Raw genomic sequence first — 14,872 nt, 5'->3', positions numbered from 1 at the left:
AATCCCTAAAACTCCGAACGAACAGCCGAAAGTTGTGGAAATCCACTCAAATTGCAAATTGAAAGCAATAAACGAGCAGTCTGATGTACTCAAATTTTGAAGCCCCACTTGCTTCCCAACAATTGTAGTTTTCAAGATTTTGTGATTTCTTTTTTAAAGTGTTGGCTCCAAATTGATTTTCTTCTTACTAAACCCAACGATCAGAGCAAAAATTGGACTAAAAAGCAATTACGATGATATGGTCAAAATTAGGCTTACCTAAACTGTTTAAGATTTTATGGCCTTTGAATCTACAAATTCTTTTCTAGAGTGACAAAAAGTTTTTTATTTGAACCTGAATTTTAAAATTAATTTTATATTGAATTGAAATTTTTTTAAAAATCAATCCCAGTAGTGAAAAATTAATATTTTTTGTAGGGGGAGGGGGGGGGCTTTGGTCTCACACAAAAATTTGAATTTTTTCATTGATTTGTTCTTGTCTGTAGAATTTCAAGAAGTTTAAACTTTTTAAGATTTTATGGTCTTTGAATCTACAAATTCTTTTCCGGTGGTGACAAAAAGTTCCTTTATTAGAAGAACATAAACTTCAAAATTATTTTTTATTGGATTGAAAGTTTTTTAAAATGAACCCAAGCAATGAAAATAAATGATAAATGAATGATTTTGAGGGGAGGAGGGGGTTGAAAGCAAAAATACCTGAAATGCTATTCCGTAGAAACGATGGTTTCACACAAAAATTTGAATTTTTCAATTGATTGGTCATGTTTGTGGAATGTCTCTGTTCAATTTTTCTATTGTTGAACATTTTTGAAAAATTTCATATGATATGTATAATTTAAACTAGTCTGAGCGAAGCGAGGGCGAAAGCTTTGGAAAATTACAGCTCTCCAGAAGGAAAGAAACATTACTTATTTTTGATGTGAAAAATCTAATTTTTTTGTCCTCGACACTAACTCTAAAAAATTGAGTAAATATTTTCTAGACCAGTAGGTATTTTAGACTAGTCAAAGAAAGGAAAATAATAAGTTGGCCCAAGCGAAACGAGGGCAATGTTGTTTCTTTTCATCTTTCTCATAAAACATCATTTTGGTTTTTCCTAAAAATTAATTTTTTGTGATAAAGAATTCAAAATTCAAGAACTGTTTAACATGAAAAATTAATTTTTGAGAAAAGGGTCAAAAAAATGAATAGAAATAAAATTGAAGAGCATGAAATTCTTCATCGAAAAAATGTGAGTAGTTTTCTCCTGAATGGTTTTGTTTTTAAGATATTTTGAGTAGAAGTAAGACAAGTTTTTCAAGTTTTTGAGACTTTTCAAATGGGCCAACTTATAAACGTGTCACTGTCAGAAAAATAATTATAAACTTTCAACTACAGAAAGTACCCCCCCCCAAATAGAGGGAATATCCCCTCTCTCATTTTTGATTAAGTATTAGTTTATAAAACAACAACAATCAACCAACCTTTCCAATTTTTGCTGCAAATATTTTCAGCGTAAAGCTTGCTTGAAAAGTCGAACCATATTCTATCATTAGGTACCTAATCAATTTTATGCTCTAGAATTTTATCTCTCTCCATTTTCTTGCAGGATCTTCGATTTTTTCCAAATCATTTTTTCATGATGGAAAAATAGGTATGTTCTAAGAATTGTAAATATAAAATTTTCCACCTCAAACAATTAAGTAATTTTTTCTACCATCTGTTCAAAATATCTCAAATTTTTGAAAAAATCGGGGGCCCAATAAAAAAATAATAAAGCACTTTACTTATACCTAATTTTATAACCAGGGAAAGGGATAATCCTCAAACGAAATTTTAGAGGATTTGAAAACTCAATTTAAAATTTTTATTCAGAAATTAGAACGTTACCTATAACTAAATATTCTAAGCAAATTTTTACTGGAAAAATTTCTTCAAAGTGGTTTTATGGAGACTCGAGACTCACAAAATGAACCTGACCTGTTGAAAAAAAGTCATAAAAATTTGTTGCGAATGATTTCTATTGACTGCAATTGCGGGGGGGGGGAGGAGGAGGAATGGGCTCTTAATCTGGATTTTATTACTGCCTAAAAAATGAGAGAAGTTCCTAGATTCTTATTATTGTACGTTTTTCTTTTCTTTTGAACATTTTTTTAGGAAATAAAAAAAATGAAATTATGGCATTATGCTGAACTGATGGCACCCATCGATTTGAACGAAGCCAGATTTGATCGAAAAAATAAGTCTTGAAACCTCTGAAACAAAAATTATAGACGTTGAAGCATATTTTTGATTTTCTGTTGAATATTTAAAAATTTGAAACAAAAAAACAAAAAAGCCCTTTTTACTCGTATGCCAAGTTTTTAAGTTTGTAGTCATTTTTTTCAAACAAAATGAACTAGCGTGAGCAGTTGTTACTTTATTTCAACTTTCAACTCCTCTCTCGAGTTTTAAATTCTCTTGACTTTGATTGATATACTTAATTACTTATTGGTCACAGAATCTTCACCATTTTAAGCACGTCACTATATTAAATTCCAGGAGCGTTAGTTCAATAGAGATTTTTTCTATCAATTGTGAAGTTGGAAAAAAAAATCATTTTTGGCCCTATCAGTGGCTCTCGAATGGTCTAAAACCAATGGGTTTCGAAAAGAGGGGATGGATTGAAGTAGATAATCACTCTCACAGGTTCATTTTGCTCAAAAATAAATTCATGAAACAGTTAAAAGAAAATAAATTGTCATGAAAACAATTTTTTGTGAACTTTTTCATTTTCAATCATTTTCCAGATAGGTACCTATTTAAAAATGAACTTCATTAACATCTAAAATATTGGTTAAAGGGTCTCAGAACATGCTTTTTCAATTTTTTTTCTGATTTTGTTTATTCTAATTGCAAGATGCCAGTTTAAAATTTCATTTCTGAGTGTGGCTTTAATGATCTCTCCTCTCTAGAGATTTTTAATGCACCTGTTTATTATTATTCAGATAAATATATCTCTGTCTTTTAGTTGCAGCCAAAATATTTATGATTTCGTATCATCGAGGTCAGCTGAATAGGTACCTGCCGAATGTTTGGAATTTTCGTAACCAGTCTTCGTCATGTGTTCTGTAATTTAATTCACCTCTCTTTGAATTTGTTATCAACTCTAAAATACATACACGCACCTATGTTGTGTTCTCATGCTTTCGTCTTCACAAATGAAATTAAATCATTTATAATAAAATAGTCGATTAGGTTAATAGCATGTTCACGGGTAGGTACTCGGTAGAGGTACTCACAAAGTGATAACTACAATTCAAAGTTCAACTTATTATGTATCAAAACTCAATTCATTTTCAACTTGTTATGTTTTTCGTGCGTATATGTGCGGTCGACTATAGTGAAATTTTTTGAGCAATGAGAAACCGAATTTTCAGATCGATTTGTACCGAAGCAGTGGATCATGTTAGACCATTCGAATCGATACCTCGCCCAGTGCAGTTGCCGTTTATCGGTAACTGGCACCTGTATAAATTGGGTAAGTTTTCTCAAAGCTCATATCTTACCTAAACCTAAACGAGTATTGCAAACTACAATCACTTATACCTATTTATTCTCACTTATAGGTGTATATAATCCGCGAAAATACCACCAAGTTTTAATCGACTTGTATAAAAAATACGGACCGGTTGTTTACGAAAAAGTCGGCTTAGATGAACCCATTATTCATGTCTTTGAACCCGAAGACGTGCAGACAGTTTATAGAAACGAGGATAAAGTGCCGCAGATATTCCCGTTGAGTAAATTTGCGAGAGATTACAGGCAACGAGAAGATTTTTCTTTGGGATTAGGAAATACGTAAGGATTCATAGTTTAAATAAGTATAAGTACCTACTTAACTATTACTAAAGTACAAATGTGCCTAAATCTGCGAAATTTTTATTGAATAGAAATGGCGATGAATGGTACAGACTGAAAAATGGCATGCGTCATTTGATGTTGAAAACTAACAGCGTTCAGAGATTTCTCAAGGAGACAGAAAAAGTAACAGATGATTTGGTAGAAGTTATAAAAAGAGATGGAGCTGATAATGAGGGAAGAATCGTGGATTTACGACAATTAATTGGAAGATGGTCTCAAGAAGGTTCGAATCAATATTTTCCTATTTCTATCATAGAAATTTTTTATCAACTTTTTCAGAGATCAGATAGGTAGATAACGATGAGCAATTAATTTTTTACAGTTGCTGGTCAAATTTGTTTTGATAAACGTTTGGGTTACTTGTGTGGCAACAATGAAGATCTGGGTAGGAAAATTGTCAAAGCCAACGAGATTGTTTTTAGTTTAGGAGCTTTATTGAAGTTTTCTTTACCATTTTATAATTTCATAAAAACTCCCAAGTATACAAAAATAGTGGAAAGTGAACATATTCTTCATAAGTAAGTCTCCATCATTTCTTTAATCTAATTTCTGAGAACTCTTTTGAGTGCCCATCAAAATACTGAATTCTCCTGATTATCTATCTTTTTTTTTTCTTGATAGAACTGTGGTGCAATATGTGGACGAGGCATTTTCAAAAATTGATCAACTCCTGGAAACTGATTCGATCAAAGACGATCAGTACACATTTTTAATAACCTTGCTGCAAAAAGATGAACTTAGTCGTAAAGACGTCGTCACCCTAACAATTTCCTTATTTGTCGATGGTTTATCCACAGTAAGTACGAGTAGCAATCAACAAAATCTTGACAAAATTTGCAAATTCAAGTTAATAATGAAACATTGTTCAGACAGTTCCAGTTTTAATGAATAATTTATACAGTTTGGCGACGAATCCGCAAGTTCAGGAAAAAGCTTATGAAGAAATTTGCAAAGTTACAGGTGACAATGATCAAAATTTGGATGCTGGAGTTTTGAATCAACTCACGTATTTGAAAGCTATCATTAAAGAAACTTTCAGGTGAGCAAAATATTATGAATAAGTTGTCAACATTTTATTTTCATAATCTAAGTACGTACATTTATTTTTGATTTTTGCTTTATTTGGCTATTTTTTTTTTTTTTTTTCGTTGCAGAATGTATCCAAATGGAACCGAAGTGGCTCGAATCAATAAAAAACCTCTTATTTTGTCAAATTATTACATTCCTGCGGAGGTACCTATTTGAAAAAAAAAAACATTTTGGAAGCTTCTTCTCTTTTTTTGAATTCTCGTATTTTAAAATAATACTGGTCAATTTTCAGAGTAACCTAAGCATGAATTTGCTGGTTCATTATAAATCTCCTAAATATTTTTCCGATCCGGAAGTATTCAAACCAGAACGATGGCTCAAAGGCTCAGAAGACTCACATGTTCATCCATATCTATTAAAACCTTTTGGAGTGGGTGCCAGAACTTGCGCGGGTAATTCCAACTCAGTTTAAATAATACATTGTTATGTATTACGTAGAATATGTATATTTTCAAAAATTAAAAATTTTTTCAGGAAGAAAATTCGCAGAACAAGATTTGCAAGTTTCGTTATTCAAAATATTGAAAAATTTCAAGCTCGTTTATCCGCCTAATGCACCTGGGATCGGTTTTGTTTTCGATACGTTACTTTTTCCTGATAAAGATTTACCTATTCGGTTTCTTCCTCGATGAGTCATTCATTAAAGAGGCGCCTATAGGTACCATACTTTTTCATCACATTTCTATTTTTATAGGATCACACTTTTTTTGTAAAATAAGTACACAAATTTCGTAAAAAGCAGCTCTATAAGTAAGCCTACTAGTTTATTGTAAGCGTTAGGACCGTTTAAATTATTTTTAATACCTATATATTGTCCGTTTAGTTACTTAATCGATGTTACTTAGGTACCCATGAATAAAATTAGAGAAACAAGACTGACAACTGAGCTCTGAATATTAATTTTAATCTCATATTGTTTGGTCGAAATTGAAACAAAAAAACTGTAGGTAGTCCTATCAAAAAAATTTAAAAATTTCAATTAATAAAAATTCAATTATCTTACGAACTTATTTTCACATTTCACTTTCAGAATAGGTAATTTTTTTTGTGACAATCGAGATTTTATGAAAAAAATAAAAAAAAAACATTTCAAAAAACAGAAGAAAAAAATTAAGAAAACATTTCAAAAAGCCACTATGCAAAATTTTACATAGAAACCGAATTGTACTGGAACAATGGTATTAGTTTTGAGACATTTTAAGGTTTCCGCCGGATTCTTTTGGAACGTCTGAGTAGTTTTCAAAAAATTGAAATTGAGCACGTACAAATTCTAAAGTTAAAATCATTTCAATGGCTTTTGGGTCAATTTTTCAAAATCTTTTTGGCCCATTCATCATGTATAAGTAGGTAATTATTTTTTTAGAATTAATCCTATGTGGTCATTCCATGCCAGATCGGCGGATTTTTGCACGAGGGGTCTTCGATTTTTTTCAAAATCAGATCATTTGTAGAGGTCATCAAACGATGACGAATGACGCAAACCGGACATTTTTTCGATTTTTTCTGACGGAGCTGTGGCGCTCCAAAGTTCTCCAAAATGGCCGAAAATGGAAAATTTCAGTTGCAAATTGCTCCGGTTGTACGTAGTATAGAATTCTGAACTTTTTTTCAAATTGTAGTACTTTGAGAGGGCAATCGACGAGTGATGTCAAAATCAGTGTTGCCACTTTCAAAAACCTAAAAAAATCGATTTTAAAAATTAAAATTTCAATATAACCATGACGTTCGCCAGTAAAAATTCTGAAAAAATTCTCAGTTTTAGTCCTTTTTATGTAGAATAACATATCAAAAAATTGGACTGGCATCTTCTTTCATTTTCGAGAAAAAAAAATTACAAGTTTTACAATTGCTGCAAAAGTACCATCAGAAACCTAAAAAATGAAAATTTTTGCATTTTCGAAATATTTTACCAATGTGTAGACGAATATGTGAAAAAAATCCCCCTACCCCCATTTTTCAACGAATTGACATTTTTCGTGCTACAAATTTTTATTTCAAGAGTGAAATATATGCATTTTTCGTCAATTTGTCGACAGATTGGGGGGAGGGGGATTTTTTTCACATTATCGTCTACACATTGGTAAAATATTTCGAAAATGCAAAAATTTTCATTTTTTAGGTTTCTGATGGTATTTTTGCAGCAATTGTAAAACTTGTAATTTTTTTTTCTCGAAAATGAAAAAAGATGCCAGTCCAATTTTTTGATATGTTATTCTACATAAAAAAGACTAAAACTGAGAATTTTTTCAGAATTTTTACTGGCGGACATCATGGTTATATTTAAATTATAAGTTTTAAAATCGATTTTTTTAGTCGTCGTCGTCGTTTCCTTATAAGCGGTAGGCCTTATGGCCTGTCTGCTGTGGTGTGGAACCTGTTGAGGATGAGCCTGAGGTATCAGTGAGTTTCCTCCTTGGTCTCCCTCTGCTTCTTTTCCCCGTTGGTGTATATTGGAGGACCTGTTTTGGTGATCTTGTTTCCTCCATCCTTTTGACATGATTTCTCCAATCTTTCCTATTCTTTTTTATCTTTTTCATGACTGGCATCACTCCGAGATCTGCTGTTATTTTCTCAGATGGGACTCTGTCTCTGAGAGTCACCCCTGCCGTTCTCCTCATGAACTTCATCTCAGCTGCCGTTATTCTTCTTTTATCAGATTTCTTCAGTGCCCAAACCTCGCTTCCATAAGTCATCATTGGTATTGCTAGGGTATTGTACACCTTCAATCTTGTTTCTTTTCGCACCTTACTGCTTCTCAGGGTCCTATTTATCAGTCCTGTGACTGGCAACACTGATTTTGACATCACTCGTCGATTGCCCTCTCAAAGTACTACAATTTGAAAAAAAGTTCAAAATTCTATACTACGTACGTACAACCGGAGCAATTTGCAACTGAAATTTTCCATTTTCGGCCATTTTGGAGAACTTTGGAGCGCCACAGCTCCGTCAGAAAAAATCGAAAAAATGTCCGGTTTGCGTCATTCGTCATCGTTTGATGACCTCTACAAATGATCTGATTTTGAAAAAAATCGAAGACCCCTCGTGCAAAAATCCGCCGATTTGGCATGGAATGACCTATGATCTTTTTTTAAAAAAATTATATAGAAAATTAGTCTGCTGTGCATGAGCAGAAGTAAAATCTCTTCATTAGACGTTATTACTTCTGACATTATTGCTACATTTTACTCAAATTTTGATCTACCTACCAGCATTAAACGTAAATTCAAGCAATTATTGCCAAGTTTACCCCAATTTCATTATAAAACGTTATCAATTTAAGATAATTTGTGTCCACGTCCATTTTGCACTTTTTCAGTTTTTATGATATTTTATACGATTTATTCCAATAAATTATTCCATTTTGATAATTTCATTTCCTGATCGATTTTTTTTAGTGACAATCAAATAAGTTGGTGAAACTAGTTAGAACATGGTCTAGAATAAATCTGTCAACATTTTGTGAAGCTAGTTTCCAAATACTTTCAATACTGAAAATTTTTCATGTAATGTGATCAACTATACTGGCCGCTGATCATCTACTGGTCAGGTCACTTACCTTATATTATACTTAATCAAGGATAGCTAGTTATAGCTAAGTACCTAAGTAGAGGCTTACTTCCTCCTTCACAAGTTGAATTACCTACCTTAAACTATCAGTTTGTAGGTAGAGGTATCATATTGAACTCGTAGGTACTCACAAAAGCAATAAAAACGATTCAAAGTTCAACTTATTTTGTACATGGTACTAAAACTAAGTTTGTTATTTCCAAATTAGCAAGGTCTTTGTGCGCCTACCTATACCTATATCTTGTCAAGTAGTTCATTTTTTTTGTTGTGTCGAAATGAGAAACCGAATTTTTAGATCAATTTATACCGAAGCAGTGGATCATGTTAAACCATTCGAATCAATACCGCGTCCATTCCAGTTACCATTTGTCGGAAACTGGCACCTGTATAAATTGGGTAAGTTCTCCAAAACCTTACAATTTTTAAAAGTGTAACTGCTAACTACAATTAGGGTTGGACAGAGTTTTTTTTTCAACTCTAGCTCAGAGTTAGGTAATTCTAAATCAACTCTGACTCAACTCTTTTTGTTGGATTTTTTTTTTTAATGAGTTGAAAAGTCCAATAAATCGTGATCTTTTTTCAAAGAGTTTGGACAAACTCCCTTCAACTCTTTTTCCACTCGTATTGCTTCATTTTTCAATTGATCATTACTTAAAGATGTTAAAAAGTAACGAGATATCGATTCAGATTTCGATTCTTTCTCAAAAAGAGTTTTAAGAGAGTTGAACTTGAAACTTTCTACAAAAAAAGTTCAATCGATTGAAGAGTTTATTCATTTTCAAAAAGACTTTGCCCAACTACTCTGACTACGACAATGAATTTACTTACCTATTCTACATGTATTTATATAGGAATATATAATCCACGAAAATACCACCAAGTGTTAAGTAACTTATATAAAAAATATGGACCGGTTGTTTACGAAAAAGTGGGCTTAGATGAACCTCTTATTCATATTTTTGAACCAGAAGACGTACAGACAGTTTATAGAAACGAGGATAAACTGCCAGAGATCTTTCCTTTGAATAAATTTGCCAGAGATTACAGGAAACGAGAAGATTATTCAGCAGGATTAGGGAATACGTAAGGCTCCATATATATACCTATTTTTGAACATTTCCACGAATGAATTCAATATGCTGTGAAAGTTTTGTTGAATAGAAATGGCGACGAATGGTACCGATTTAGAAATGGCATACGTGATTTTATGATGAAAACTAAGTGCGTTCAGGGATTCCTGAAAGAGACTGAAACTGTCACGGACGATTTGATAGAAATTATGAAAAAAGAGAGCGCTGATAACGAGGGAAGAATCGTGGATTTACGACAATTACTTGGAAGATGGTCTATAGAAGGTTCGAATTATTTTTCTATTTGTACATATATAAAATATATTTTTTTTCAACTTTTTGATCGGTCAGTTAATCGTACAGCAATCAATTTTTACAGTCGCTGGTGAAATTTGTTTTAATAAGCGTTTAGGTTACTTATGCGGTCCCAACGAAGCTCTGGGCAGAAAAATGGTCCAAGCTAACAAGACCGTTTTTCGTACAGGGGCTTTACTGAAGTTCGCTTTACCATTTTATAACTACGTGAGAACTCCTAAATGGACACGACAAGTGGAATGTGAACATCTCATTCATGGGTAAATAAGTCACTCACTATTATTATGTAGTTTCGCGTGTGATAATAGAAGTAGGTACCTACCTAATTGCACTCCCGATCCCCGATCCTCCGGAACCAGGGGTGGAAAGCTAGCCGAAAGCTAAAATCTATAGCCAAAAGCTTCATTTTTTCAGCTTTCTTTCAGCTTTTTACCTTTTTCTCGCATGTTTCTCTGGTTTAGTTTCAGTTTCAGTTTTTTGTAATTACTTATATTATAGGGGTCATTCCATGTCAATTCAACCAAAAAAATGCGATTTTGAAAGTCATGTCCTTCGATTTCGTTCAATTTTTTTTTAGAATATCTACCCACCCAGTAAATGAGAAACCCGCAATCAGTTTGGTCTTAACCCTCTCAGGGGGTGGGTGGGGGGGCTTCCATTATTTTCACATTGTTTCTAGGTACTCAACTTCAGCAGCGCATTTCTCCAAAACTATGATACTTTGATCAAAACAGTTCAAATTTTAAAATGGCGCTGTAAGTGGGAGCTACCATTTAAAATTCTGAAAAAATTACCATAGACGTACCTTTTGATGCTTTTTTGAAATATTTAAGTTTCGAGATGCGATCTCTTAATGAAAAGGGAGCACCCCCACCCCCAATTTGGGGAAAAACTTTCGAAAAAAAATCTGGGGCATGTGATATATCGAATTGTATGTTTTTGGTAATGCTGAACACGAATATGACGGTAGATTTTTGATTGGACCCCATCCACGGCCCCCAGCACCTCCCCAAATGGGGGTAAAAGTTCAAAATAGGGGTTTTTCGTGCGACATATCAAATAGAATGTTTTTGGTGACGCTGAACATGAATATGACGTCAGATTTTTGATTAGACCCATCCACGGCCACCCCCGCACCTCCCCAAGGGGGGGAGGGGGTAACCTAAAAAAATTGTTTCAACCGTGTGACACATGAAATAGTATATTTTTGATATCGCGGAACACGAATATAGCCGTAGTTTTTCAAATTGACCTCACCCATGGCTCCCAGAACCTCCCCCAATTGGTAAAAGTCAAAAAAATAAGTTGGAGGCCGTAGATGGGGTCCAATCAAAAATCTGTTGTCATTCGTGTTCAGTGTCACCAAAAACATACCCTTTCATGTGTTGCACGAAAAAAACCCTATTTTGAACTTTCACCCCATTTGGGGAGGTGCTGGGGGCCGTAGATGGGGTCCAATCAAAAATCTAACGTCATATTCGTGTTCAGCGTTACCAAAAACATACAATTCGATATATCACATGTCCCAGATTTTTTTCGAAAGTTTTGCCCCAAATTGGGGGTAGGGGTGCAACCCCTCCATTGAGAGATCCCATCTCCAAACTTGATTATTTCAAAAAAGCATCAAAAGGTACGTCTATGGGAATTTTTCAGAATTTTAAATGGTAGTTTCCACTTACAGCGCCATTTTGAAATTTGAACTTGCAATTTGAAAGTTCAACTTGCAAATTTTGAAAATTTCAAAATGCTTAAAAAGTTAAAAATTCGATACCCTTTCGAACTGTGAAATCAGCTTTGACCAAAGTATCATAGTTTTGGAGGAATGTGCTGCTGAAGTTGAGTACCTCGAGACAATGTAATAATAATTGAAGCCCCTCCCCCACCCGCCCTCTGAAAGACATGACTCAAAAACGTTGGTCGAATTGACGTGGAATCACTCGTAGCCATTTGCCATTTTCCCGATTTTTCTGTATTGTAGCAATGTGTGAAGATATTAAAAGCCAAAAGCTGAAAGCCAAAAGCTAAATAAAAGCCGCAAGCCAATGATTTTTGGAAGCTTAAAGTAGCCATTAGAAAGTTTCATTAATTTGAAGAGCCAAAAGCTAAATAGCTAAAGTTTCATCTTTTAGCTTTCCATCCCTGTCTGGAACTCATCCTATAAATTTGAATTTGAAATTTGAAAGCGGGCATCCAAAGAAATATTTAGGTTTACTCAAGTACATATTTTTCAAATACGTGATTGATGTAGATATAGGTACAAAAAGATGATTTTTCTTGTGTGTGTATTTGTAGAACTGCTTTGGAACATGCGAATGAGGCATTTTCAAAAATTGATCAACTTATGAAAAGTAATTCCCTCAAGGACGGTCAGTACAAATTTTTGATAACACTGCTACAAAAAGATGAACTTAGTCGTAGAGACGTCGCTACCCTATCGATTTCCTTATTCGGCGATGGTTTATCTACAGTAAGAAGCAGTTTAAAGTTACCTGCAGCTAAGGTATCTGATAGGAATCAAAATTGATCGTGAAACATTTTCCAGATAGTTCCAGTTTTAATAACCATGTTGTATTGCTTGGCCACCAATCCACGTGTTCAAGAAAAAGCTTACGAAGAAATATGCAGAGTTACAGGCGACAAGGATCAGAATTTAGATGCTGGAATTGTGAATCAACTTACTTATTTGAAAGCTATTATGAAAGAAACTTTTAGGCGAGTGATTATCATAAGAAATCCACCTTACGCGTATCGAGCTAATTTACATTTTTTTCAAACAGTTTTTTTAGGTATAAAAATATAGACTTGAATAGATTTTTTTCCCCTTCATTTCAGGATGTATCCAAATGGGGTTGAAATAGCTCGTATCATTAAAAAACCTCTCATTCTGTCAAATTATCATATCCCTGCCAAAGTAACAGAAAAATAAATTATCGTGTACCTAATTTATCTCCTCCCTTTAAAAAAAAAATATTTCAAAATTTTGTTGATGAATTTTCAGAGTAACCTCAGCATGAATATGCAGATTCATTTCAAATCTCCCAAATATTTTTCCGATCCGGAAGTATTCAAACCAGAACGATGGATCAGAGGCTCGAAGGACTCAAATGTTCATCCATTTCTGTTCGCACCTTTTGGAGTTGGTGCTAGAACTTGCGACGGTAATTTCAACGAAATTTCTCGTACCTACACTTTAAAATACCCACCTATAATATGTATTTTTGAAAATTAAAAAATATTTTCAGGAAGGAAATTTGCGGAAAAAGATTTACACGTTTCGTTGTTTAAAATATTGAAAAATTTCAAGCTCGTTTATCCACCCGATGGACCTTGTATTGATTTTGTTTTCGATACGTTACTTTTTCCTGATAAAGATTTACCTATTCGGTTTCTTCCTCGATAAGTCATTCATTAAGTAGATACCTACCTGGATTTTTAAAGCATTTCTATTTTTAGAATCATTTGTTTAAAACCATAAATTTTTTTCAAAAAGCATAATATCTATAATCCTAATTGTAAGTACCTAGTACCTACTTAAGCGTTACGATTATCTGATTACTTTTGATAGATAAGTACCTAATTGATTTAGCTAATATAATTTATCCGAAAAATGTAATAAAATGAGAGAAACAAGAACGAAAGCCGAACTTTTGATATTGATTTAAATAATTCAATAAATCTACTGTTCATTTTTAACATTTCATCTAAACTTAAAATTGTACCTAATTCTGGTCGGAGACAAGAGAAAAAAATCGAAAAAACATTTCAAAAAATATCGTGAAAAATTTTTAATTGAATGAGTGGATCGCCAAAAAAAAGGTCAGTGGATTTTGACTAAATGGATTTTGACTAAATTTAGTAAAAAATTTTAGCTTTGAAAGTGCCCCTTTCAGGGGAGATTTGGAATCTCAAATAGGGATAATTTTCGAAAAAATCGTGGTTTTTTTCGCTACTGTTACTACATAACCTGTTATGGGAAGAAAAAATGGTCTGGTCTCATATGAGAGTATTTGAGATTCTGGGTCGATCTATGCTACCCTCTATTTTTATTCTATCAAAATTCAAGACCATTTGTAGGGTTCTCCTGATGTGGTTGAAAATTTTATTTTGGATGAATTCGCGTTTTTAAAATTTTTTCTTCTGAAATATTTTACATTTAACCATGCCAAAATTTTGAAAGATATCATTCATGAAATTGGAGAAATATTTTGGAATGCGGTGGTGCCAATTTTTTTCATCATTTTTGCCAATTTCAAAAAATCGAAAAAAATCACCAAAAACATGTTTTTTTATTTTTTTAAATTGACAAAAATTATTTAAAAAATTGGCATCACTGCATGCCCAAATATTTCTATAGTTTCAGAAATAATACCTTTGGATATTTTTTGCTTAATTAATGCGGAATATTGGAGAATAAAAAAAAAAAAATGTTTAAAAGTGGTATTGGATTTCGATGGTAATGATCTTAGTCTACTCAGACTCTCTAATACAATCTATTGGAGGGGGTCCATTTTCCCTCAAAACAGGCTGGGTAAGAGCTAGAGTGAAAAAAATCATGAATTTATCGAAAGTACCCCCTCTTTGAGAATCCATATCTCTCCTCCTTTGGAAGCTTCGCAGCTAAAATTTTATCTGAGAGACTTTCGCATCTCAAAATGAAGGTATACTCCACTGAATTTGATCAAAATCTGCTGACTTTTTTTTCATGGTCCACCCTACTATAGGTACAATTAGTTTTTGAAAAATCTCATGAAATCGACCTTTTAGCTCACACAAATCCTAGTAAAACCCTGAAATATTGATATTTTTATGCAATGTTAGCGAAATTGGGCCAAATTTCATCATTTAAAAATATTTTTAAAACGATTTTCAATGCTTTTAAAAAATGGGATTTTCATGATATTTTCAACTTGTTTTCACGATGTTTTATGACATTTTTGCTAAATTTTTAT

General features: G+C 33.1%; 2 protein-coding genes across 2 annotated transcripts; both read left to right on the top strand.

Moving 5' to 3' along the window:
- Positions 1–3,230: 3,230 nt before the first annotated feature.
- Positions 3,231–8,339, top strand: LOC135837247 (probable cytochrome P450 CYP44). Its single transcript, XM_065352460.1, has 9 exons — positions 3,231–3,499; positions 3,588–3,819; positions 3,912–4,105; positions 4,205–4,400; positions 4,504–4,678; positions 4,752–4,921; positions 5,037–5,115; positions 5,204–5,363; positions 5,446–8,339. Exons 1-9 carry the CDS (start codon positions 3,379–3,381, stop codon positions 5,601–5,603), a joined length of 1,485 nt encoding a protein of 494 aa, XP_065208532.1. The 5' UTR covers positions 3,231–3,378; the 3' UTR covers positions 5,604–8,339.
- A 71-nt stretch (positions 8,340–8,410) lies between these two features.
- LOC135837248 (probable cytochrome P450 CYP44) lies at positions 8,411–13,618 on the top strand. Its single transcript, XM_065352461.1, has 9 exons — positions 8,411–8,934; positions 9,390–9,621; positions 9,700–9,893; positions 9,988–10,183; positions 12,216–12,390; positions 12,466–12,635; positions 12,756–12,834; positions 12,922–13,081; positions 13,166–13,618. The coding sequence occupies exons 1-9, from the start codon at positions 8,814–8,816 to the stop codon at positions 13,321–13,323; spliced, it is 1,485 nt and encodes a 494-aa protein (XP_065208533.1). The 5' UTR covers positions 8,411–8,813; the 3' UTR covers positions 13,324–13,618.
- The last annotated feature ends 1,254 nt before the right edge of the window (positions 13,619–14,872 follow it).

This window comes from Planococcus citri, chromosome 2, assembly GCF_950023065.1.
Source record: "Planococcus citri chromosome 2, ihPlaCitr1.1, whole genome shotgun sequence".
In the NCBI taxonomy this organism is placed as follows: Eukaryota; Metazoa; Arthropoda; class Insecta; order Hemiptera; family Pseudococcidae; genus Planococcus; species Planococcus citri.
This window is presented reverse-complemented; position numbering and strand designations above follow the sequence as displayed.